General features: G+C 34.8%; 1 protein-coding gene across 4 annotated transcripts in view; it reads right to left on the minus strand.

Moving 5' to 3' along the window:
- CWC27 (CWC27 spliceosome associated cyclophilin) overlaps positions 1-26,269 on the minus strand; it is a 212,029-nt gene that overhangs the window by 183,595 nt on the left and 2,165 nt on the right. For 3 of the 4 annotated variants that reach the window (XM_073905418.1, XM_073905419.1, XM_025892371.2), the window contains exons 2-7: positions 19,116-19,212; positions 13,258-13,370; positions 10,337-10,480; positions 8,824-8,922; positions 8,081-8,184; positions 6,306-6,375 (exon numbers count right to left, since the gene is read on the minus strand). In XM_073905418.1, coding sequence (XP_073761519.1) covers positions 6,306-6,375; positions 8,081-8,184; positions 8,824-8,922; positions 10,337-10,480; positions 13,258-13,370; positions 19,116-19,212 — 627 coding nt within the window. The remainder of the gene's footprint in view (positions 1-6,305; positions 6,376-8,080; positions 8,185-8,823; positions 8,923-10,336; positions 10,481-13,257; positions 13,371-19,115; positions 19,213-26,269) is intronic. The other variant, XM_025892373.2, reaches the window with a different exon arrangement.

The following is a 26,269-nucleotide window of genomic DNA, read 5'->3' on the forward strand; positions in this document are numbered from 1 at the left end:
TTTCTTTCTTTCTTTCTTTCTTTCTTTCTTTCTTTCTTTCTTTCTTTCTTTCCTTTCTTTCCTTTCTTTCTTTGTTTCTTTCTCTTTCTTTCTGTTTCTTTGTCAGTATCCTTCTTAAATGTGTTCTGAACTGAACAAAATGCTGAAAATGTGACCACTCAAAATGCAAAGAATTTTAAATTTCTTATTCCAGAGACTTTAATCTTAATAATTCAACTAGGGCTTACAGCCTATTAAGTCTTATACCTATTCAGCTGATTGCATTAAATTCAAGTATAGAATTTACATGTACTCCCATTACATTTTAACTTACTAGCTCAAATAATCATGCACAGGTTGACAACAAAGCACTCTTTGGGCAGAAGTATTCAATCAGATATAAATCCATCTGACTATACTATCTCCCAGATCCCATTTCCTCATGCTGTCCACAAGAATATCGTGAGAGACTCTGACAATGTGCTTTCCAAAACTCAAAATATGTTATTATGGCATCCTCCTATCATGCAATCCTATCAAAAAGGAAATGAAGTCAGTCTGACAAGTCACTTAACCAGAGTCTCAGTTTCCTCATCTATAAAGAAAGGAAGTTGGACTATATCCCTTTGAGCTATAAAATTCTATTATTCTAAAAGAGATTTTATCAGGTAGTAGAAAGATACTGAAATAAATAATGAAGGAAAGATAACCCATGTGGGAGAGGTAGCTTGTCATGAATAAATGAGTGGGGTGAAGTAGTGTCTGTAATCCCACACTGATAATCCATAAACCAGAGGGGACTCTATCTTATTTCTCCTTTCACATAAGGCAAGGCCCCAGTTCAGACTTTACCAATTATTAACTTGTGATGTTAGACAGGTTCTGGAATAAAGCTTAACACACTATAGAGTCACTGAAAAAAGAAACTTGATAAGCAAATGAATAATGAAACAATTATTTTCAAGACCTCTAGAAATATTTAATTTCACGCAAGCACTGAAACTGAAAATTGTTCTTAGTCATTGTAAAAGACCCTTACTTCACTTTGGTTCTAATTATTACACACATTTAAAAACAGTGAGGCTAACTTTTCAGAAATATATCTGTTGGTCATATTTTCCCACTGTTCAGGCTAGTGTTCCTTTTTCTTACCAAGGTTTCATTTTACCCCAAAGGTAAAATGTATTGGAGGGATTCTCAAAGTCTGAAATACATTACAAAAGGAAAATAAATAAAATAAACTTCCATTTTGATTCACTCTAGAATTTGTCTCATGCCCTCTAGAGAAATTTCCTTTCTTCTAAGCCAATAAACTTCAATGATTTTCTTTATCATTGTTCTATTTTCTCAAGCTAAACTTATTCATGACTCCACTATATAAACAGACAAAGGAGCTGAATTCTATAAGCTGAAGATTCTGCACAATGTGCCAAGACACATTCACATGTGGAGAATAGGTTGTTGGGGGGTCATGATATACAGGTGTACCCCCATGCTCTCCAAGGCTGCTCAAGCTACTATCCAGGACCCAGTGAGAGTGCTCAGGAAGAGCACTCGGGCAACTGGGCCGAGTTAAGGCTTCTAACCTCAGAAAGCTGAACTGCTGGTGAAGTTTTTTGCCAACCCTCTGGACTGCCTCAGCATGAGGGCAGCAGCTTCTGCATCATAATCACAATCATACCAGAGATTGTTTGATATTCTTTAGCTTTCCGAGAATCAAATATAAATTATTACACAGAGTATATTGCTTAAGACATTTGACTTTCAAAAACATTTTCCGAGATTGCATATTGTATCGAAGTAATGACTATCCACATCCTTATTTCATGTTACAAAGAGGAAACTTGAGGCTCAGAGAGATTGTTATCCAAAGTCACTGAGTATCAGTGGGAAGCGAAGTGCCAATATGAGTATGTCTGATCCCAAACTCATGCTCTTTCTGTTCCAACCCACTGCCACCCAAAGATGACACAGTTTACCAGAGAGCTCACAGCCTAGGACTCTACAGGCTTAATAAAGCAGAAGGAAAAGGGTATAATGTTTTAGTATACATTGAGAACACAGCTGTATGTTTCTTGTGTAATAAAACAAAATGGATGTTTTTATTTTTTTTTATTTTTTTTTTAATTTTTTATTGTTATGTTAATCACCATATATTACATCATTAGTTTTTGATGCAGTGTTCCATGATTCATTGTTTGTTCATAACACCCAGTGCTCCATGCAGAACGTGCCCTCCTCAATACCCATCACCAGGCTAACCCATCCCCCCACCCCCCTACCCTCTAGAACCCTCAGTTTGTTTTTCAGAGTCAAAATGGATGTTTTTAAAAGGAAAATGTAAGTATCACAAGACAGGCAAAGGTTAGATAAGAAAAAGGAACGACTAAGAAAAGACATTTAGAAAAGATGGTATTGTAGGTGTTGAAAATAAGTACGACTTTGACATCCAGAGTGGGACAGGACACTTCAGGCAGGGAAAAGAACATGAACAAAGACAGACAGAAAGGAAAACACAAAACATGTATGTAGAACAGCAAATAGTTCAGCTCTGCTAATACAGTGTTGCCTACATTTCCCTGATAAGAATTCCACAGAATTCACTAAAAGTACAGCTTCCCAGGCCCCTCCCTTGGAGATTCTAATTCCGTAGGTCTGAGAAGGGTGTAGGGATTTAATTTTTAATTTTTAAAACAATGTTGGACCTGATTTTTCAGTGGTTTTTAAGTGGTTTAAGAAGTAAACTAGAGGGCAGAGTTGGTAAAGGGGGTCACGGCCTTATTTCTATAGTCAACAGAGAGCAACCGTGACACCTTAATGAGGTTTCAGGAAGACTGTTCTGATGGTAATGAGTGGAAGGGAAGGAAGAGCAAGGAGACGGGAGACCAGCCGTAGACTAGGGCAGCAGCCCAGGCTAGAAATGAAGGCCTGAAAGAGAGCAGTAGCAAAATAAATTAAAAGGAAAACATTTGAGATATGTCATGGATGGAAAATTGCTAGAACAGTGCAACAAATTGGTTTTGCAGAGAAAGAAGAAAAAAGTCAGAATCTAAAATTCTTCTCTAGAGGATACTGATACCAGGGAGTAGAAAAAGAAGTCACAAAACAGGGAAAAGTCTGGGAAACAAAGATAATGAATCAAGCCTTGGCCAGGACTTGGGTTACTAGTGAGATATTCAAACATAGAGAGATGGCCAGTAGGCAGCTGGAGAAAAGAAAAGTAAGCCAGCCTAGAGATACAGATTTGAGAGTCAGAAACAAACATTTGATAATTTTTTCACAAAGCAAAGAGTCAGATGAGAGAAATATGATGACACAATACTAGGCTTATATTATTCACATGATAATGGACTGTAGGTTGCAATTTTCTTGGCAAAAAGGAAGGAATTTACTTAGTCTTTCCACAGTTTGAAGTGTTTTTCAGGTTTGAGAGCAACATAAAGGGCAAGCCAACACTATCTGCAGTGGTATCCTTGCACATTTCAACCTCGTAGCAAACACTGATTGCTTTAGGATTATCAAGTTCACCAGAGTCAGTGTAAGTTAAACATTTTGTTTGTCTTACTTTGTATAATAGTAAGCAGCAGAGGAAGATATGCTTTAAACATTTAATATATACTGTTGTTACAAAGAGAAAAAATTCAAACTAATTTCCTAGTAAAGTCGATCTCAAAGTAATGGTGAATAAAACTTACTTTAGACCAGAAATTTTTCTTTTTTTTAGACCAGAAATTTAATCCAACGAAAAGACTAATAGAAAAACTGCTTTCTCCTACCCTTGTTCTCTCCTCAGGGTGGCTCAGCCTAATATCCAGGCCCCTGTGTGAGTTAGGAAAGGGCAAGGGGCCAAGTGCACTGAGCTGCCTTCTACCCCAGAATGCTGTGCTACCAGTGTAATTTCCTGCCAGCCCTCTCAATGGCTTGGGCTTGAAGGAAGCAGCTTCTGCAGCATTCAAAATCATATTAGAGACTTAAATGGCTATAGAAATCTAAGTTCAAAATTCTGATTGTACCATCTCCTAATTACACGGTCTTACATCAGTGATTTAACATTTCTGAGTATTGATTTCTTCCCTTAAATAGGAATAATAACATCTATAGCACGTGATTGTTATAGAGGTTACATAAAATAAGTATTTAGCACAGGTAGCAGAGAGGAAAATAATTACAGTACAGTACAATACAACATATGCTTTGATAGCCACAGACAGATTACCATGGAGAGAAGTTAAACTCAGCCTGCGTGGGAGATGGGTAGGGGAGGGAGGTGGAGGGAGTCCAGACTTGATAGTGGAGCTAAATCTTAAAGGAAAAAAATTAACCAAATAAAGGAGAACCTACCCCAAGCAAAAGGAAAAACAGGAGTGGGGGGATTGTGGGGAAGACACGTGTATGTAAGGGCACTGGACGTCTTTAGAAAACATCCTGAAAGGGACTCCAGGCAATTTCCAGATCTAACATTTGTGGTTTTGTCCATTTACAAATATACCCAAAGGATCATGACATATGGTATATCTTTCATTTTAATAAGGCACAAATTTGGATCATGAATAAGGCAAGACTAGTGCACTGACATCTAAAGAAGATAACTTCTGAGATATCGAGGTGCCAGAGTGATTGATAATGTTGATGAGGCCTAGGGAACGGCGGTTTTCATATAAAGATGAATTTAATTTTGACATCTAAAGTAGAGATGTTTCCTAAAGGATATCAAGAATGTGGGATAAAAGCCCAGAAATAATATTCATCTGTGTGTCCTAGAGTTCAGAATATTAGTATACAGGTGGAAGTTGAGAATCCATGGTATCAAATATCTGGAATACTGAAGACAGCAAGAAAAAATTATGACCAGAACGTTTCTTACACATGTCCATTTCAATTCAGTCTTAATGCAATGGGTAGAAGTAGTGTGCTTACTATATGTCCAACATTAGCCTACCAAAATCATCCTCTATGATGAGGGAAGCACATGCATAAAGAATTAAAAACAAGGGTAAAAATAATGTACTTTTAAGTCAGTGCTATTGTTAGTGTTGGTTAGAAACAGGTAACTATATTAAGCAAATAAGAAAGGGCTAAGTTATAGAGTTTTAATTACTACAACAAAACTTCTAACCCTTTAGGTCTCTGTGTTCACTAATTTTCTTTCTTTGTTTTTTTTTTAAACACTGCAAAAAGGTAATCTATTTACAGAAGAGTGATTTAAAGGCATTATGATTTTCTTTATAAACAGCTGTAAGAACAGGAATTGTCCACTTTTTAAAAAATTCTACATTTCAACCGTCCACTTTTATTTTTTAGAGAGGGAGGAGGTGTGGGGCAGAGGGAGAGGTAGAGAGAATCTTCCGACGTAGGACTCGATCTCACGATGCTGAGATCATGACTTGAACCAAAATCAAGAATCAGACACTTAACCAACTGAGCCATCCAGGTGTCCCTCGACCCTCCACTATTATTATAATCCACTAAAAATGCCTGTATCAATGGCTACCCCCAACCCCCACCCCTTCCCCCATTTCACTCTCCAAACAAATTTCCATTTCTTCATCATCTGAGGGAAGACACCAGAATCTTTGGGAGTAAAAACCCTTGAGGAAGATTTTCTTGGAGTATATTTAACAGATTCACTGCTCTAATATTGTCAAGGCATAGGTGTTTCAGCAATGAGTATTGTGTCAAAAGTGATATTCAGGAAAACCACACTTAAAGGCCTAGGGGAAGCATTGGTGGTGTAGAAGACCAGGAAGCAAGATATAATCCAAATACATGTATGTTACGTGGTTCAAATCCTAGCTCTAGCTATTTACTGGTTGTGTGACTGAGCAAACTACAACTTATCTATACTTTAATTTATTTTGGGGTAAAACTGGGATAATGATAATACCTATCTTAAAGGGCTGTGATGAGAATTAATGACATTAATAAATATAGATAGATAATATTAAAATGAATATAAAAGCTTTGGTCTGTCACTATTTATTATAATAATGATCATAATCATTATCATCTAGCAAACCACTTAAAACAAACAGCAATTAAAATCTGAATTACAAGGTTAAGTCATTTTTTAACTCTAGTTCTAACTGATAAAAAAAAAAGCCAGGTTAAGAAACCCCACAAAACTCTAATTTCAAGAGAGCATATCATCTTAGGAGTTGCAAATATTACTGACAACAAATCATTTTACAAATCAGTTCAATGAACACTTCCTGACTGTGTACCATGAAAAACATGCTGTGTCGTATATATAGCAGGAGATACAAAAATGAGTGAGATATAGACCCCAGTATCTTTTAGAATTCAGAACAAAGGGATTAGAATTTTACCTGACTGACTCGATTTACTTCCTCCTCTTCTTCTTCAGCTTCCTCTCCAAATGAAAGTAAACTAAAATTTCTTATTAAAAAAAGGAAAGAAAAAAGGAAATAAGAATGAAAGAAAATTGAGAAAATTAAACAAAACTTATAAATGCTATATTGTCAAGAACAATGCTGTTCTTGTAAAATAGAATTTACAAGAAGAACACATTTTAACTGTTCAGGAATATACAATATGACTTAGTATTCAGCAGAAATATACTAAGGATCGTATTTTCAGTATAATGTTAAGGCATTGGCCTCAGACCACAGATATTTAGTATATTAGATGAAACAAATGTCCAAAGATCCGTCCTGAGCACTACCATTAAATATATTAAGTCAAGCATGACAGAAATAATTAAGCCTTTTATATTTATAAAAACTGGTTAGCAAAAGGGAGTTTTCTGAAAACCTAATAAATATATAGCCCTGAGAGCACTCCAAATAGGAAGTAATTTAATCTTTAAAAATGTCATAATACTTTAAAATTGATGTTACACATTGTCAAAAAAAATATAAGCAGTAAACTTAACAAAAAAAATGCCCATAGGGAAGAATAAACTGTTTGTCTTCTATGAGCCTTCAAACTAAAGACATCCCAAGGAAGATAAATAATAAGTTATTAAAACTCTCTCAAATACTGAAAAAATAAAAGATTTGGCAACAAGAGGAATTTTTTATTTCAAAACCTAGATGCGATCAATGACTACATCATCCCTAATATATTTGCTATGAATTAAAAACAAAAACAAAAACACCCAGCTTTTGGGCTGTTGTCAAGATAAATAATAGTGATGAAATATTGTATCTGAATATGGTGACCGCGACCTTTAACCCAGAGATAAATTAGTCAAAAGAAAAGAATCAAAAAATTGAATATCAAATACTCCGCTATATAAGAATTTATTTTGCCACAAGACATCAACTGCTTATTGAAATGGCTCCCATTTGACAGTTTATAAAAGCAGCTTAACTTCCTTATACTGTAGGATGTCACGGAAAGAAACAAATGTAATTGAATACCTATGCCACTGGGTGTTTTCAAATTCCCCTGCTCATTTTCTCTTCTTAACAACCAGATGTTGTAATTATAATCTCCATTTTACAAGATGGGGAAACTGAAGCTCAGAAATATGAACACACTTTGCTTCTTATAAATGGAGTCAGGCAGGACTGTATTTGGAACTGTCTGAATCTAACAACTATGAATACACTAAAATTACTAATAAGGATGCTACAATTCACTAAAAGAAGTTGAAATCTAACTCTCTGATATCTATTTTAATAAAATAGACAAAACTAATAATGTGAAAAATATTGTTCACAAAATACTGAAACTTATTTACTCCAAAACAGGAGTGAAAAGTTAAATTATGTAACCATGCAGTCATTATATCCTTCATACTTGACTTTCCAAGTTTTTTCCACGGAGCATATATTAATTGAAAAACAAGTAAAAAAAACAAACAAACAAAAATTCTTAACAACACATTCACATACATAATTGCTACAGTGATCATAAATATTTATTAATACAGATTTCATATAAACATGTGACACAATACTTCTTTAGCTTAAGTTACATACAGTATTTTAATAAAAGAAATGCATATTTAGAAAAAAAAAACCCTCATAATTCAGATATCTTCCTGGTCCACACTGGCCTCCCCCTCACTAGTAAACAGTTGTTACAAAAGGAAACAAAATGAATGAATTTCTATTATTCTATTATTTCTGATTACTTTGTGCCTTTAGGCTTCAATTTCTTTACTTCTTCCTCTGGTTTCTCTTTTTTTGACTTTTTTATTTCTCTTGGAATGATGTCATCAAAAGGATTAAACAAAACCTATGGAAAAAATATTTTGAAAACATTATTCCATTTTTAAAAATTTCACAAGAAATTAAAACCAGTATTTAATTGCGTTAATGTTAACATCTGTATTTTTTGTTCACATAACTATTATAAGTCTAGTGATATATTTACTACATAAAGTACTTCCACTTACATGGCCTCACTGGATTCTCCTGATAATCCTATGTGCAATTAAGTAAAAGGTATTTTATCCTTATTTTACAAAAGGGAAAAATATTCAAGAAAATATAATACCTAGTAAGCAAGACAAAAACTCAGAGTTTTGACCCCAAATCAAATGCTTCTAAGGACCTTATTTCCTCAATGAAGGGTCACTCTGAAATTACCTAGGAAGGCACTTCATTGAACTAAATAAGCCTAATTCTTCTAACTTTCCCTTATAAGTCAAGGTTTTCATACATTGTATTATCAGCTAAAGTCTCATCTTTGAAATCAAAACCTTCAATTAAAAAAAAAATTCTTAATCAGAAATTGTGCCTAAATTACAGAGATAAAATCTGAATTGTGATGTTAATTTAGTATAAAGCCTTTATCCAGTAGTTTAAAAATACTAACAGCCTGCTTCTCTTACATGATAGTTTAACTGCTACATCTTAGACATCATGTTCCTACCTCACAGCTTCTTATTCTGTGTGGATTACGTGGTCTTTCTTCCTCATCTACGTCAACTTCTGTCAACCGCAGCATGTTATATACTGTATCCCCTGTGACCTATCAAAGAAAAAAGAAAACTTAACTGTAAACTCTTATATTCATTCTTGGAAATAAGGGAGGGCTTCTGAAAATATTTTCCGATAATTAAAAGGAAATCTCTTATTTTTATATAGAAGCCTATGCATTAAATAATGCAAATAAAGCAACTTCATCTTCAGGGGAAAAAGCAGAAAGGGAGTTCAATCCCTCAATAACATTTTTAGAAAACTTCCAACATATATTTAACATCAGGTTTTATTAAAAGTGAAAATATTATGCCAAGTAACCTCGTACTGAATGACAACTTTTCATTCAAACAAAATAAACAAATTCAGATTTTAGAATTGGGTGGAACAAGCAAATAACAATATCATACGTAAGTGCTTTGCAGACATTATCTTCTTATAGTCTCACAAACATCCTAAAAGCAGGTACTGTCATTATCCTCCTTCTCTAGATAAGAAAACTGAAATTCAAAGACGTTACGGAACCAACAGTGACAGGCTTTCTGAATTCTTATCACTATGCTATACTGTGTCTCTAATGTGAAAGGTATATATTAGCAATTGTAAAAAGCGGTGCAGAATGACAATATAAATATCACTTTATTATATGCTTTTATTTTTTTTTAAAAATAATAGGAAGGAAAATCTATGAACATCAGACAACCTGTGTTGTAGTGGTTCAAATGTACCTATTTCTTAACCTATGTTTTTAAGTTTTAGGCAACCATATTGTATTGCATGTTTTCAGCATGGGTCCTTTCATTCAACATTTCTCAGCAGTTTTAAAATAATATCAGTTTTCCAGTTGTGCTGTTTTTTTCCCTTTCATCCTCACAAAGTCCAGTTTTGCCTAGACTGTGGGGAAACCATTCCTATTGAACCAGTAGAGGGAGCTATACATAATGATGTCTAACATGCCCAAGACTTAAACAGGTGGGAATATATTTTTTAGAAGGGAGAGTGAAAAAACAAAACCTCAGAATCCCCTTTTAAAGAAAGATGTTAAGTGTGAGCACGATTAAATAGGTACAACCCAAAGTAATATTTCAGGTAAAAAGTTTTAATATTAACATAACTTCCACTTTAAGGGAATTCATCATCGACAAAAATAAACTTTAAACTATTAAATGTTGTGACCTAGATAATACCTAGGTTTCTGAAAACATAAAAACAATATCAGATGAGCGACACAGTAGCTAAAATCATTAGTATGATGTTGGAAAAAAATTTTTAAAGTCATAATCAATGACTTATTTGAAACTTACAAATAAAAAATTAAGGTGGTCCCTCATAGTTCATTGTAAAAGGAATATATTCCATCAGTTTTAGAAATAATAAACAAAATCCTAGGAAATATTTTTATGAGGGCAGCTTCTAGATAAATTGGTCATATGTATCACAGAAGCTGAAGATAACTGGACACAAACCTTTCCAAAAATGGTATGCTTATTGTTGAGTTCATCTGCTCGACCCAGTGTAAAGAAAAACTGGCTGCCATTATCATGAGGACCAGCATTTGCCATGGCAACCAGTCCTCTCCGATTAAAACGTAACCGTGAGTGGAATTCATCCTGAAGCATTAAAAAAAAAAAAAAAAAGTTTAGTATATGATCTCAGTTATAAGGGTCTTCATATTCAGTTAACAAGGTTCTATACAACTTCTAATAAAAAATGCTAAAGTTTTATTTAACTGATTTTCAAGTATAATCAAATCCAATACTTACTTCCCTTCAGTACTGTTAAACTTGACTTCACTAGCCTGTAAGCATCTTCTAAACATCCTCAACCACAAATTTATCCTATTTTATGGGAAAGCTGCCTATTTACATGGAAAAAGGGCACTCAAAGGGGAAGAGATTTCTAAGTCATTCCCCTATTCCCATCCCTCAAAGTTATCTAACTTTTTAGAATGTTCTATTTTTTTCTCCAAAAAAACTACCTTTGAGTCATTGCAGGGTCTTCAACGATTGCCCCTCCCCACTCCATTTTAAAGGTCATGAAAAAATGGCTTTCTTCTTGTCTTTTTTTTTCTTTAAAGATCTTATTTATTTATTTGACAGACAGAGACACAGCGAGAGAGGGAACATAACCAAGGGGAGTGGGAGAGGGAGAAGCAGGGCTTCCCATGGAGCAGGGAGCCCAATGTGGGGCTCGATCCCAGGACCCTGAGATCATGACCTGAGCCGAAGGCAGATGCTTAACGACTGAGCCACCAGGCCCCCCTTTCTTCTTGTTTTTTAATTCAAGGAATCTACTATAATCGTGCTATGTGCTTTACTGTTTTTTTAAAGGTCTTTGTTGAATATTTTCTGAACTGGCACTGGTCCCATTTGTCAGTTTTCCAAAGAACCAGAGCAAGCCTCTCTAAGGTGGATTTCCTGCTATGGTAGAGCTACATAACATACATTAGTCTCTTAGTTAACAAGGTTCTATACAACTTCTAATAAAAAATGCTAAAGTTTTATTTAACTGATTTTCAAGTATAATCAAATCCAATACTTACTTTCCTTCAGTACTGTTAAACTTGACTTCACTAGCCTGTAAGCATCTGAATTTCTATCCAGACCTGATACTAGACTCGTTTATAATATAGCCATATGATGTAATCAGTGCTTTTCAGAAAAAAAGTTATTTTTTCCTTAATAAATAATTGTCAAAGATTTGAGCTCAGAGAGTCATAAACTTGGGATGCCTGGGTGGCTCAGTTGGTTAAGCATCTGCCTTAGGCTTAGGTCATGGTCCCAGGGCCTTGGGATTGAGACCCACATCAGGTGCCTTGCTCAGCAGGGAGCCTGATTCTCCCTCTACCTCTACCTGCCGCTCCCCCTGCTTGTGCTCTCTCACTCCCTCTTTCTCTCTCTGTGACAAATAAATAGAATCTTAAAAAAAACAAAAAACAAACAAAAAAGAGTCATAACTCTTTATACTGTATCAAAAATTGCCTAATTGAAAAACTTAACAAGATAACGATATTACATAATAAGCAAAAATCTCAATTTAGAAAGGAATTATGAGAAGCGCAATTCTGTTACACCAAACAATAGAATAAACAAATGCTTCTTACTAGGTGGAAGCTCTAAAATCATGAGACATCTCAATTTGGTAAAATACAAAATAGTTTTTTAGTGATATTTGAGACTTTTTTATTATAACCATTCCTCATTTTCTAAGGCCATTATCATCTGAAAATTAAAGCAAACAGTTCAAGTATTTTTCTCAAGAATCACACAGTGACCCAGTAAAAAATTAAAAGAAAGTCCAGACCCTCTAGCTCATTAGTATAAACATGATGTATTCAAAAATTCTCATATTTTAAGAGCTACTGATGTTTATTCATTCAAAGAACATGATATTGGTACCATCAGATTAATAAATAACCTACCTTGTAGTTTTTATTTGAACCCACTATTATTAACTATGATAATCTTTTTTTTCTTTTTAGATCTATGTAGGCAGTTAACAAATCACTGACCTATTCTTGATTAATATACTTTTTTCTAACATTTTTTTATACTAATTCTTCTGTCCCATTGTGATTTCCTGTTATGGCATGCATTTTAGGCTACAAAGGTCTGTCATGCATAATTAAGAATGAATTCTGCTTTGGACTGAATTGCGTCTCCCCAAAATTCATACAATGAAGCTCTAACCCCCAGTGTGACTGTATTGCAGATAGGGCCTGTAAGGAGATAAGAGTTAAATGATGTCGTAAGTGTGAAACCCTAATCCAGGAGTGCTAGTGCCCTTATAAAAAGAGGAAGAGACGCCAGAGCTCGCTCTCTCTACCATGTGAAGACACAGCAAGGAGGTGGCCATCTGCAAGCCAGGAAGAGACCATTCACCGGGAACTGAATGCCAGTACTGTATGTCTTAGCCTCCAGAACTGTGAGAAATAAATTTCTGTTGTTTAAGCCAACCCATCAGTGGTATTTTATTATAACGGTCCAAACAGATTAATATAAATTCCATATAGTGTTAAATAAAATATTTTAAAATAGGATGGCATATGAAATGTTCTAAAAATCTTTTATATTTACAGAGTTCCAGAGATCAGATATTGTCAGATATCAAGAATTATGTTATATAGTTTTTTTCTGACTCACATTTTCCTCATGACCACCCGCAGCTCCACCTAAATTCAATCTAGCATAAAAGTTAGCAATAAGACAACTTAGAATGCTTGATAGGGGAAGTGCTGCTCTTATACCTGTATAATCCTAAACATGTGATAGGTACCAGATTTTGTGCACTAATGTGAAATGCATTTTTTTCACGTGGGGCACAGTCATTTTCGATTAAGCAATCCAAACTGATTTGCAAATAAATAACAATAAAAATTCAGTTTCACCTTGAATGGGGCTCCATAGATAGACTCTCCACCAGTCCCTGTGCCAGTAGGATCTCCCCCTTGGACTATAAAACCAGGTACAACTCTATGAAAAATGGTGTTGTCATAATATGCTGAAAGAAATTTAAAATAATTTAGCAAAGTCTAAAACAAAGTGTATAGCTTTCAGAGTTAATATAATTAGAGTCACAGGATTTTTTTCTCAGACTATTAAATAGGCTCGTAATTCAAACCCTCTCTTCCCTACTTACTATAAAATGTCTACCCCAAACAGCACAATTTCTACAAAAAGCATGGTTGTTGTTGTGTTGTAATTATTTCCAGGATTCTCTCCAACTCCAGATTACAGTTTATGTATAAATATGTTATTTGGAAGCTATAAATATACAAGAGGGGTCATATACAATCTCCTAATAGTACTTATTATCTGGAACCTGAAATCATTAAGGATACTTCACCAAGAAGAAGTTGTATGTGGCAGAAGTATGGCATCTCAGTGAGGTAAATCCTGCGCCAAGAAGTTGGTGGGGGCAGAAGGGCAATATTTACGGTTTGACAGAATCAGAGAGCTTATATTAAAAGGAAAATATATGTAGAATATATGTGTAGCCCTGAAGGAAGTGCTGAATAAGCAAAACCTATTCTTATTGTTGTAAAAACAAACAAACAAAAAACATGTAGCAGCAGAGTAGATGGGAGATGGTGTTGATTACTGAGTGTAGTCCTAGTTCAGTCACATGCTTAAGGATTACAAAGCAGAAAGATGGAGAAAAAGCGTAGTTCCCTGAAAGCTTCACTGAGCTGCAGAACTGCCTGACACCAGATTTCTCATCATACAGGATTATAAATGTCTTTATTATGTAAATAATATTGAGCTGAGTCTTCTCTTGCACCTAAACACAACCTAACTCACTCAATGACAAAGACAAATCAAGTGCCTACTTTATGAGTCAAAACAAGACTATGGTTTATCATAATTCATAAAGTACTATAATACAGCCACTGTATTATAATGTAAATAAATGTAAATAAATATAATTATTTACATTTGCAAGATCTATCTGGACCTAAAATCCATACTTTAAAGCTATATTGGCAAGAGATCCCCAGTGCAAAGAAGTGCTCCTTGGTTACATACAGAAACTGTAAAAACAGTCTAAAAGTATCTCTCCTATAAGTAACCATTTACTCAGAGTAGGTTAAAACTATGCAGCATTCAGGAGTTCTGAGTCATGCATCTTGTTGGCTGGCTAGCCTTAAACATATTTCTCCCACCCTTTTCTTAAAAATGGAGATATAATTGACATTTAACATTACAGTGGTTTCACGTGTACAACATGATTCAATATATGTTTATACTGTGCAGTGTTCACCACAGTTAAGTCTAACATCCAGCACCTCACATAGTTACAAATTCCTTTTTCTTGCCATGAGAACTTTTAAGATCTACTTTCTTACCAACTCCCAAATATGCAATACAGTATTTTTAACTATTGCCCACGATGATGTACATATAATTTTCATTATAAAATAAATTAACTCACAGTATTGTTTTGAAGATTAAATAAGATAATATGGAGGTAATCTATAAATTTTCAAGTCCAACAAAAATGCCAGGTCAAACTTTAATATTTTCACTTAAATTCTACAAATTTAAATATATAACATACCCCAGTCTATATCAGAAAGCTTTGGTCCCTAATATGCAGTCAATCAACATTTTGATCAGATCTGCTTTTTCAAAAGATCACTCAAACTCAGTAAGGAGAATGGAATGGAAACGACAAAGGCTAGAGTGAGAAGCAACTATTGTCCCAAGAGTAAAACCTAACTGTGACTTATACGGAGGTGCACATATTTAAGAATTCTCTAGGAAGCAGGGTCTATAAGACTCAGTAATCTATTAGATGTGAGGGAAGGGGGACATGAAAGAGATCTTCATTACTTGTGCTTTCAGATTTTAAAATTACCCATCTTACTCCTTTTTCCTATTTCCTGTTAAGCCCTTCAATTGGCTTTTTACTTTAAACTTTTTTAATTTTCCTAATTATACTCTTGTTAGATGAATGAAGTTATTATAATACTATATATATTGAGTAGGGACTTTCTATAATTTCTCTACACCATAATTTTGTATTTAATCTACTACAGCTAAAATTTTAAATTTCCATAAAATTCATCTCCACTCTTTTTATTTCCATATAACATTAATAATACTGCTGAACTATGCATTTATGGTTGTCCTTCTAGCTTACTATGTACTATAATAGCTTATATTGCCCGCAATGTTTGACTTCTTAAATGTTTATGTATCATTCCCATAAGTATTTTGAAGAAAGAGGTTTTATAACTTCATTATGTGTATTCATAATAGTCTCCTGATTTTTCTCCACTATTGAAGAAAGAAATTTTCATGTATCTTAAATATTAAATTTCCTATTTGGCTGCTGTGGTTCTGGTATTTTCCATTATATTTGTATTTCTGGCTATACAGTATATGGATATCATAATATACTTTGTCTAATTGTATTTCTGCCAAGTATAATATAGGAATTTACATCTGCATTTTTAAGTGATTTATGTGTATTTCTTCCAGAATCTGGTGTTTCTGTTTAATTTTATAAATACTTTAAGGAATAACTTTTTATTTAAAACTCATTTGTTATCTGTCTGCCCTATTTATTTTAGCCTCTTTGTTTTTTTAAACAAATATTTCTGCTTCCCACTTTGTTTTGCTAACCTAAAATTTTATTCCTTCCTCAAACTTCAGAGGAACCAAGAAAATTATCAAAAGCAACAAGCTTCCCTTTCCTTCTAGCTTCTTAAACCTTTTCTTAAACTTAAAATTTTTTAAATTTTCACTCACTTTTAAATGTTTACCTATTCCCCAAAACCTGAAATCCAAGATTAAGTCTATGTAACTATAGATCTTTCATTTTCATAAAAACTAAAAACTTCCCCCAGACACAGAATGATGAATTCTGTATGATAACACTTGTATGTGGAATCTAAAAATGTCAAACTTGGGGCACCTGGGTGGCTCAGTCATTAAGCGTCTGCCTTCAGCTTAGGTCATGATCCCAGGGTCCTGGGATTGAGCCCCACATCTGGCTCCCTGCTCTGCGGGAAGCCTGCTTCTCCCTCTCCCACTCCCCCTGCTTGTGTTCTCTCTCTTGCTGTGTCTCTCTCTGTCAAATAAATAAATAACATCTTTTAAAAAAAAATGTCAAACTCATAGAACTGGAGAGTAAAATAGTAGTTGCCAGGTGCTGGTGGGTGAGAAAAATGGGGAGATGTTGGTCAAAAGGTATAAATTTCTTTTTAATTTTTTAAAGATGTTATTTCTTTATTTGAGAGTGAGCGAGCGAGAGAGAGAGAGAGAATGAGAAGGGGGAGGGGGTGAGGGAGAAGGAGAAACTGACCCCCTGTGGAGTAGAGAGCCCAACCTGACCCGGGGCTCCATCCCAGGACCCTGGGATCATGACCTGAGCTGAAGGCAGATGCTTAACTGACTGAGCCATCCAGCCACCCCATAAATTTTTAATTATAAAATGAATAACTTCTGGGGACCCAATGTACAGCATGGAAGTTATAATTAACAGTACTGTGTTGTATACTTGAAATTTACTAAGAGAGTAGATCTCAAGTGTTCTCACCACACATACACTCACAAGGTAACTATGTAAGGTGATGGATATGTTACTTAACTTGATTGTGATAATCATTTCACAGTGTATATGTGTCTTAAATCATCACATTGTACACTTAAAAAAATCATGTACATCCTAAATATATACAATTTTTATTTGTCCATAATACCTCAGCAAAGCTAAAAAAACAACTAAAAACTTCCCTTTAACTGCCATATATATGTCATGTTCCACCTTCCTGGTTTTTACTCATTTCCTTTTTAATTCTGGAAATCAACCCTTTTTGAAGTAAGTACTGATATGAATGTTTTAAGATCTAGAAATATCATGACTTGTTTAAATCATAGAATTAGTGAATTAAAATGGGGTTCCCTAAATTGTATTTTTAAAACCCTGACTTTAATTTGGGAGTATCTTCATTTAAATTAATCTTCTCAGGCTTCTTGTTAGCCTTTGCAGTAATAATTCTGTCTTTCACCTGTTCAATTTAAGAGATTTGCTCTAGTTATTTTTCTTATGATTTTCCTATTCTTTTTTCTGTCTCCTTGTATTCTTATAAGTAGGGGAATAATTTTTTGTTGTTCCAATTAAGTTCCACCATGACCTAACTGAAGAACTTTATTTCTTCTTCACTATCATATTATATCCAGATGTTTTCTGTTTCTTCCATTCACCTGGTCATGGATTATTAATTACCATTCACTCTTTCTAATGTTTTTGTACTTTCACTCTTCCCCTGTAAAATTTGAGCTTTTGAGTCTTCAAAACTTCTTTCCAGAAACAAGTCTGACTTCTCTGTGTCTACTGTGTTTCTTGGTTCTGTTGATAGTTATTTGAGGCTTCTCTGTACTATCTGTCTGACTCAATTTCCTTCCTGCCTGCCATAGCAATTATTAATAATGGTCTTTGCAGATGTAGTTCTATTTTTTTTGGCAGTTTTTTTTTGGGGGGGGTCTGTGTATTTTTATATCTTAAATCTCCCCCTGGTAATTATCTATTTGTGTAATTATTATTTGGAGAGCTCTTGCTGTACCCTCCTACTGGTTATATTAGGTTCTCTTTCACACCTTGCTTTTGACTCAAAATGCTGTTTTCTGATACCTGATTAACCTTGTCTGTCCCTACAAATCAGATATAACTTAAAAAGACAATGATTGCCATCACTGGAGATATTCGAAACCATACGCAATGTATTCTAAAAGTCAACAAGTTACAAAAATATTTAGAATGTTTAGTTCTATAAGGGAATATTCTGAAGAAGAAAACACTCAAGTGGATGTATAATTCTGTAAAGTTTAGTGAATGAAAAATAGTCACTTTGTGTCTCAATCTAAAATCATACTGGAAACATTGATAATGACATCACTGAATGCTGGATGGAAGGCTTCATGGAGAAGATGGAATTCTCGACAGAGATTAAAAAGTGGGTAGACTTAAACAGTAAAGAAGGAAAGAAAAAGTATTCCGAAAAGGAGACTGAGGTTATGAATGAAGATATGAGGATTTGTGAAAGTGAAAATGGGAAGGGACTGCTCAGGAAATAAAAATAATAGTCAAGTGAAAGAAACCATATGCTTATTTAGTGCAATGAAAAACAAGGTTGGAAAGCTAGGAAGCCAAGCCGTCTGAGGATTCAGCTGCCAGATGAATAAATAAGAGGGTAAACATATTAAAGATGACAGAGAGAAAGACCAGGTAAAAGGCAATCACAATTATGCAGGTGAAAGTCAAGGCAATCTGGTTTAGTTATAGCTGGCAGAGGAAGACAGGAGTAAAGTCCACTAGGCACTTGGATATGTAAATTAAAGTGAAGAAGAGAGGAAATGGCTGGAATTCTAAATTTGATAGTTACTTGGATAGAAGTAACAACTGAAGGGTAAAGAAAATGGAGAACTCAAGGCAATCTTAGGGAGTACCTTTAGAGGATGAAAGAAAGAAGTGGGGAATGGACAAAAAGATAAAAAAGGATCAAAGTTTTATTGGTGAGATAAATTTCTCTGCTAAAGATACACAGATTTGAAAGACAGTCTTTATTTCCTCTCTCTATTTCCTGACAGAGTAGCTCAACACCGTATCGCTCATATCAACTCCTATCATTCATCACCACCATTTAACAGCAGGCTTCAGTGTTGTGGAAAGATACACTTCAGTTTATTTGTAAATTAATAAAATTTCTCCTACAGAATAAAACTCAAGAGTTATGATTACCTTCCAAACAAAGCTGAATGAAATTTCTGCAAGCTTTAGGAGCTTCTTTTGACCACAACTCTATGTCAATATCTCCAGCTGTAGTTTTCAATAAAACCTGTAGAAAGAATATAATATCATTATATTAAATTATCATTTTGGCTTGATAATTAGTTGAAAGGCTGCTCAATTTGAAGCATTCATTAATGAGTTTTCAATTTTAAAGTTAAAATTAAAATTAAAAACTTTGCTGGGCTTTTCTTGGTATACTCAAAAAGTACAACAGGGAAAATACAATCTCTTCAACAAATGGTATTGGAAAAACTGGACAGCTAGATGCAAAAGAATGAAACTGGACCATTTTTCTTTTACCATACATAAAAATAAGCTCAAGATGGATTAAAAACTTAAATGTGAGGTCTGAAACCATAAAACTCCTAAGGGAAAAGACAGTAATTTGTCACTGGATTTAGCAACATTTTTGTAGATAATGTCTCTTCAGGCAAGGGCAACAAAAGCAAAAATAAACTATTGGGATTACATCAAAATAAAAAGCTTCTGCACAGCAAAGGTAACTATCAGCAATACGAAAAGGCAACCTAATGAATGGGAGAAGATATTTGCAAATGATATATCTGATAAGGAGTTAATAACCAAAATACATAAAGAATTTATACAACCCAACACCAAAACAAACACCAAATAATCTGATTAAAAATGGGTAGAGGACCTAAACAGACATTGTTCCAAAGAAGACATACAGATGGCCAACAGACACATGAAATGGTGCTCAAATCAGTTGAGCAATGCAAATACTCAAGGAAATGTAAACCAAAACCACAATGAGATGTTACCTCACACCTGTGAGAATGGCTAGGATCAAAAAGACAAGAAATAACAAATGTTGGCAAAGATGTAGAGAAAAAGGAACACTCATGCACTGTTGGTAGGAATGCAAACTGCTGTAGCCACTGTGAAGAGCAGTACAGAGGTTACTTAAAAAATTGAAAATAGAATTACCATATGATCCAGTGATTCCATTACTGAGTATTTACCCTAAGAAAATAAAAACACTAATTTGAAAAGATATATGCACCCCTATGTTTATAGCAGCAGTAATTATAATAGCTAAGATATGGAAGCAACCCAAGTGTCCATCCATAGATGAATGGATAAAAGAAGTGGTATAGACGTGTGTGTGTGTATGTGTGTGTGTACATGTATATATGTAAATGTACATGTATATATACAAAGATACACACACATATATATGTGGTAGTAGAATATTAGTCATATAAAAGAATGAAATATTGCCATTTAAAGCAATATGGATGGAGGAAGATGGTATAACAATGCTAAATAAAGTAAGTCCAACACAATAAGAAAAATACATATGTTCTCACACATATGTAGAATTTAAGAAACAAAACAAACAGAAAAAAAGAAAAAAAAAACCTCAGACCCTTAAATACTGAGAATAAAACGGTGGCTGTCAGAGGGGAAGTGGGGGTGGTGAGATAGATAAAGAGGATTAAAGAATACATTTATTTTGAGCAGTGAATACTGTATAGAATTGTTGACTCATTCTACCATTCACCTCAAACTAATATAACACTGTATGTTAATTATACTTCGATAAAAAAATTCATTCAATATAAGTCATTATACATTTATATCTTTCAAATACCATTTTTAGAAATCATTTAGGACTTAAGAAAAAACAGCATTACCTTTTTTAATCAGAAAAACTTACTCATTTAAAAATCAATCATTTAAACTCGCTTTAATTAAGATTCTTGCAGCTTTTCTTCCAATAATATTGGCATAGCAAATTAAGAAATTAAAGAACAATGAACCCATGAAATTGTGACACCATAAGACAATTTTACAATTATCTTTTTACATATAAACACTCTACTTTCTCATTCAAAATCATGCCATTCCTGGAGCACCTGGATGGCTCAGTCAGTTAAGTGTCTGACTCTTGATTTTGGCTCAGGTCATGATATCAGGTCATGAGAGTGAGCCCCACACCAGGCTCCATGCTCAGTGGGGAGTCTACTTGAGATTTTCTCTCTCTCTCTCTCCCTCTGCCCCCAGCCCCCACTCTCTCTCTTAAAAAAAAAAAAAATCATGCCATTCCTAATTTACAATGAAACATTCTTAATCTAATTTTAGGTTAGTATATTACTAAAATGTATTCTCAAAATCACCATCTATAGTCAATGGAATCCTTTGATAGCCTCTTTTCTACCAGCTCATGAAGGTAAAGACTTCTAACTTGGCTTGGCATGAAACAGTACCCAAAAGAAATACTCTATCATGGGAGGCACCTGGGTGGCTCAGTAGGTTAGGCGTCTGCCTTCAGCTCAGGTCATGATCTTGGGGTTCTGGGATTGAGCCCTGCATCAGGCTCCCCGGTCAGCAGGGAGTCTGCTTCTCCCTCTCTCTCCCCCCAAGCTGGTGCACATGCACATGTTCTTGCTCTCTCAAAGAAATAAATAAAATCTTAAAAAAAAAGAACAAAAGAAAGAAAGAAAAAGAAAGAAAGAAAGAAAAGAAAGAAAGAAAGAAAGAAGAAAGAAAGACTCTACCATGACAAACCAACCCAACTGGATTCTCATTTTCTTGGGAGGTATATTTCTGGGATGTAAACTGAGTGGCTGAGTAACTCCCTAGATTGTATCTAGAACACTGGGTGACACCTTCAGATGTTGCATGATAACTGGTGTATATCCCAATCCTAAAAGTACAGTATATCTAAAAAGACAATGTACTGTCTTACCTATTATCCCCTTGTATACTTGAAATAAAATATTACTGTTAAAGGGAACCTACACGTCTTCTCTCCCTTGCAACTCTAATACAATGATTCCAAATTTTTCAAAGTATGCATCCCCATTAGCAAAGAAGAAAAGGGAAGTGGGAAGGGAGGTAAGGAATTGGGCACACAGAGTCCTCAAATATGTACATTTTTTTTCTCTAGTATTTTAAGGGTCACAGAAGATAAACATTTCAAAGGATTACATAAAAATAGTATTTTTAAATAATTCTTAATCTTCTTTACTAGTGGTAAATTGAAACTTTTTTTTAAATAACAGCATTACTGAGATATAATTCACATACCAAAAAATTCACCTTTTTAAAGTGATTTTTAGTACCATGACCACTATCTAATTCCAGAACATTTCATCACCCCCAAAAGAAACCGTGTCTCCATTAGCAGTCACTCCCTATTTCCTCCTACTCCTATCCCTTGGCAACCACTAATCTACTTTTTCTATCTATGGGTTTGCCTATTGAACATTTCATATAAGTGGAATCATACAGTATGTGGCTTTTTTTATCTGGCTTCTTTCATTTAGTATAATGTTTTCAAATTGTATAGGTCCATCTTCCTGTTCTATACACTCAGCTTTTAAATGTCCTGAAAATAACAATGGCTTTATATTCTTACTTATAAATATGTCAAGGCACAATATACATTTAAGACAAAGTTCGCCATTAACAATAATTAGAAATCTACATTTCAAATAATTTTCATAATAATTTCTGATTTTTGACATACTTCCCATGCTGAGGCATCAGCTCTACCATTTTCTTATGGTTTGCCTATGTTTACATTATTAATATTATTTTTAATATGAAATTTGTAAGGACTGGTTTAGTTAATCCAGATACCATGAAATGTAAATCCATTTAGCAATGCATTAGGAAAAATTACATGATATATAAAAAGCGACTGAATGACTAACTGAATTTATATGTTCCTTTTTATATATAAAATATTACATTTAAACAAGAAAGAAGAAAATAAATACAAACAGAAGAACGTAGATTTTTCTCCCTGCATCTCATGCATGGTTTTACATAGCCCCTAAAGTGTACACTCACTGGTTTAGAAACCACTGCTCTAAAGAACAAGCCAATGTACATCATCCCTCCCTTCATAGTCTGTGGAGTCAGGTTGCTCAAATGCCAATACCGACCTTTCCACTTAAGGTAGCTTTGTTACTTTGGACATGATATCTAATATATCTGTGACTCAACTTCTTATCTAAAAATAGGGACAATAATATTCTTATGTTTGTTGTGAGGACAAAATGATTTATTCTACACAGACTGCTTTGAACAGTACCTGACAAATAGTAAATGCTCAAAAAATGGTAGCTATTATTGTTGTAATTATTATTCTTACGTAATTTTTTTTGGCTACAGTCAACTTATACCTAGTAAAAAGAATGCATACACGGAGGCACCTGCCTTTGACTCAGGTCATGATCTCAGGGTCCTGGGATTGAGCCCCATATCAGGCTCCCTGTTCAGTGGGGAGTCTGCTTCTCCCTCTCCCCACTGCTCCTGCTCTCTCTCTCTCTTAAAAAAAAAAAAAAAAGAATGCATACATGGTTGGGCCCCCTTGCCTACTAGACTTTCTTAATCTTTCCACTGATAAAATACTGAATTAAAAAAGAAGGCACGTGTGGTCAACTAATCTTCAATAAAGCAGGAAAGAATATCCAATGGAAAAAAGATAGTCTCTTTAACAAATGGTGTGGGAAAATTGGACAGCAACATGCAGAAGAATGAAACTGGACTACTTTCTTACACCACACACAAAAATCAACTCAAAATGGATGAAAGATCTAAATGTGAGACAGGAATCCATGGAAATCCTAGAGGAGAACATACGCAGTAACCTCTTCGACATCGGCCACAGCAACTTCTTTCAAGACACATCTCCAAAGGCAAGGGAGACAAAGGCAAAAATGAACTATTGGGACCTCATCAAGATAAAAAGCTTTCACACAGCAATGGAAACAGTCAACAAGACTAAAAGGCAACCTATGGAATGAGGGAAGATATTTGCAAATGTCTTAACAGATAAAGGGCTGGTATCCAAAATCTATAAAGAACTTATCAAACTCAACACCCAAAAAACAAAATTCAGTCTTGAAATGGGCAGAAGACATGAACAGCCACTTCTCCAAAGAAGACATAGAAATGGCCAACAGACACAGGAAAAAAGGTTCAACATCACTCGGCATCAGGGAAATACAAATCAAAACCACAATGAGATACCACCTCACACTGTTCAGAATAGCTAAAATAAGTCAGGAAACAACAGATGTTGGCCAGGATGTGAAGAAAGGGGAGCACTCTTACACTGTTGGTGGGAATGTAAACTGATACAGCTACTCTGGAAAACAGTATGGAGGTTCCTCAAAAGTTAAAAATTGAGTTATCCTATGACCCAGCAATTGCACTACTAGGTATTTATTCAAAGGATACACACATAGTGATTCAAAGGGGCACATGCATCCCAATGTTTAGCAGCAATGTCCACAATAGCCAAACTATGGAAAGAGCCTAGATGTCCCTTGACAGATAAATGGATAAAAAAGATGTGGCGTATTTGTATAATGGAATATTACTCAGCCATCAAAAAGAATGAGATCTTGCCATGTGCAATGATGTGGATGGAACTAGAGGGTATTATGCCAAGTCAAATAAGTCAGTCAGAGAAAGATAAACACCATTTAATTTCACTCATATGTGGAATTTAAGAAACAAAACAGATGAACATAGGGGAAGGGAAGGAAAAATAAAATAAGATGAAAATAGAGAGGGAGGAAAACCTGACCTCTAGGAAACAACTCTGAGGGTTGCTGGAGGGGAGGTGGGTGGGGGGAAGGGATAATTGGATGATGGGTACTAGGGAGGGCACTTGATGTAATGAGCACTGGGTGTTATATGCAACTGATTAATTACTTAATTCTACCCCTGAAACTAGTAATACAGTATATGTTAACTAAATTGAATTTAAATAAAGAATTAAAAAAAAAAAGGCACGTGGCTTCTTAATCCATACATTTCTCTTGGCCAACTCTACTTTGTGAGGTTTCAGTGGCTCCTTTTCCTAAGGCTCCTAAATAATACTTTGATAATAAAATGTTTCTTAAGAATAAATATATATGAATATGCAATTTAAATTAAGAGATCATAATATGTGGAAATTTCATCTCGAGTGTGTAAGGACATTTCTATCAATGGTACTTTCTGTGCCTCATCTTCAGAGGCAGAGTAACAGCAAAACACAGCACATTTATAGCCAATTGCCAGGGGTCTACCACTGATAAAACGTGTCAATGATTTCTCAGTTGATTCTATGCTCTTTGAAGGGAGGAACTTTGTCCCGTTTATTCTGAGTATCTCTTTATCCTTTTAGTACCTAATGTATCATTAGACAGCATAGGGACTAAACACTGACTGAGAAAACTTGTTATTATATCTCTTTAAATTCTTTCCAGGCCAACATTTTTGCCATGTGCTCTCTATGGTACACAGCTTTGAAGCTTCGATGTCTGCAATTGGCCTTATGCTGGAAAAAAATCCCCAGTTGTTTTTGAAGGAAAACTTTGACTAGGCCTGATATTCTCTGTAAGCCCAATTCTGTTTCATAAGGACGGTGTTTATCACAGTTAGCTTGTACTTATTTGCATGACTATTTGGTGAATGTGTATTTCATTCCACTGACTCCATGACAATAGGGACAATGCTGGCTTTTCTTTCCCTTGTATCCTTAAAACCTAGCATAGAAGTTGGCATGTGCTAGTTGTTCAATAAACATTTGTTGAATAAAAGATCTCCTGTTCAGGCATGTATCTATGTTAAAGCTTTTCCTCTTTATGACCACGTCAAATCTTCCTCCAGAGTAAAGCAACTAAATCTTCCCTTGACCAGAAGCAGTATAACCTCAAACTCACTGATGCTTAATACTTTAAGAGAAATAGAGTATTAATTTATCCATTTATTCATTCAATCAGTACATATCTGAACTCTTCCTACCACGGGTCAAGCATCATTCTAGATGCCAGTCCCTGCCATCATAGTGCTTGCATTCTATGGGGAGAAGGGAAGGGAGAGGACACAATAAACAGTAACTAGTAAGTAGTTAGAAAAAACTGAAGAGGTAAAGGGAGAGGGGCAGAGAATGTTGGGAGGCAGGACATGAATGGGGTTTGCTATTTTACAGAGTAAACAGAAAAGTCCTTTCTGAAAGGGGAACCCTCCTACACTGTTGGTGGGAATGCAAGCTGGTGCAGTCACTCTGGAAAACAGTGTGGAGGTTCCTCAAAAAGTTGAAAATAGGGCTACCCTACGATCCAGCAATTGCA

This window comes from Callorhinus ursinus, unplaced genomic scaffold, assembly GCF_003265705.2.
Source record: "Callorhinus ursinus isolate GAN/ISIS: 27379988/994484 unplaced genomic scaffold, GSC_fseal_2.0 scaffold23, whole genome shotgun sequence".
Taxonomy (NCBI): Eukaryota; Metazoa; Chordata; class Mammalia; order Carnivora; family Otariidae; genus Callorhinus; species Callorhinus ursinus.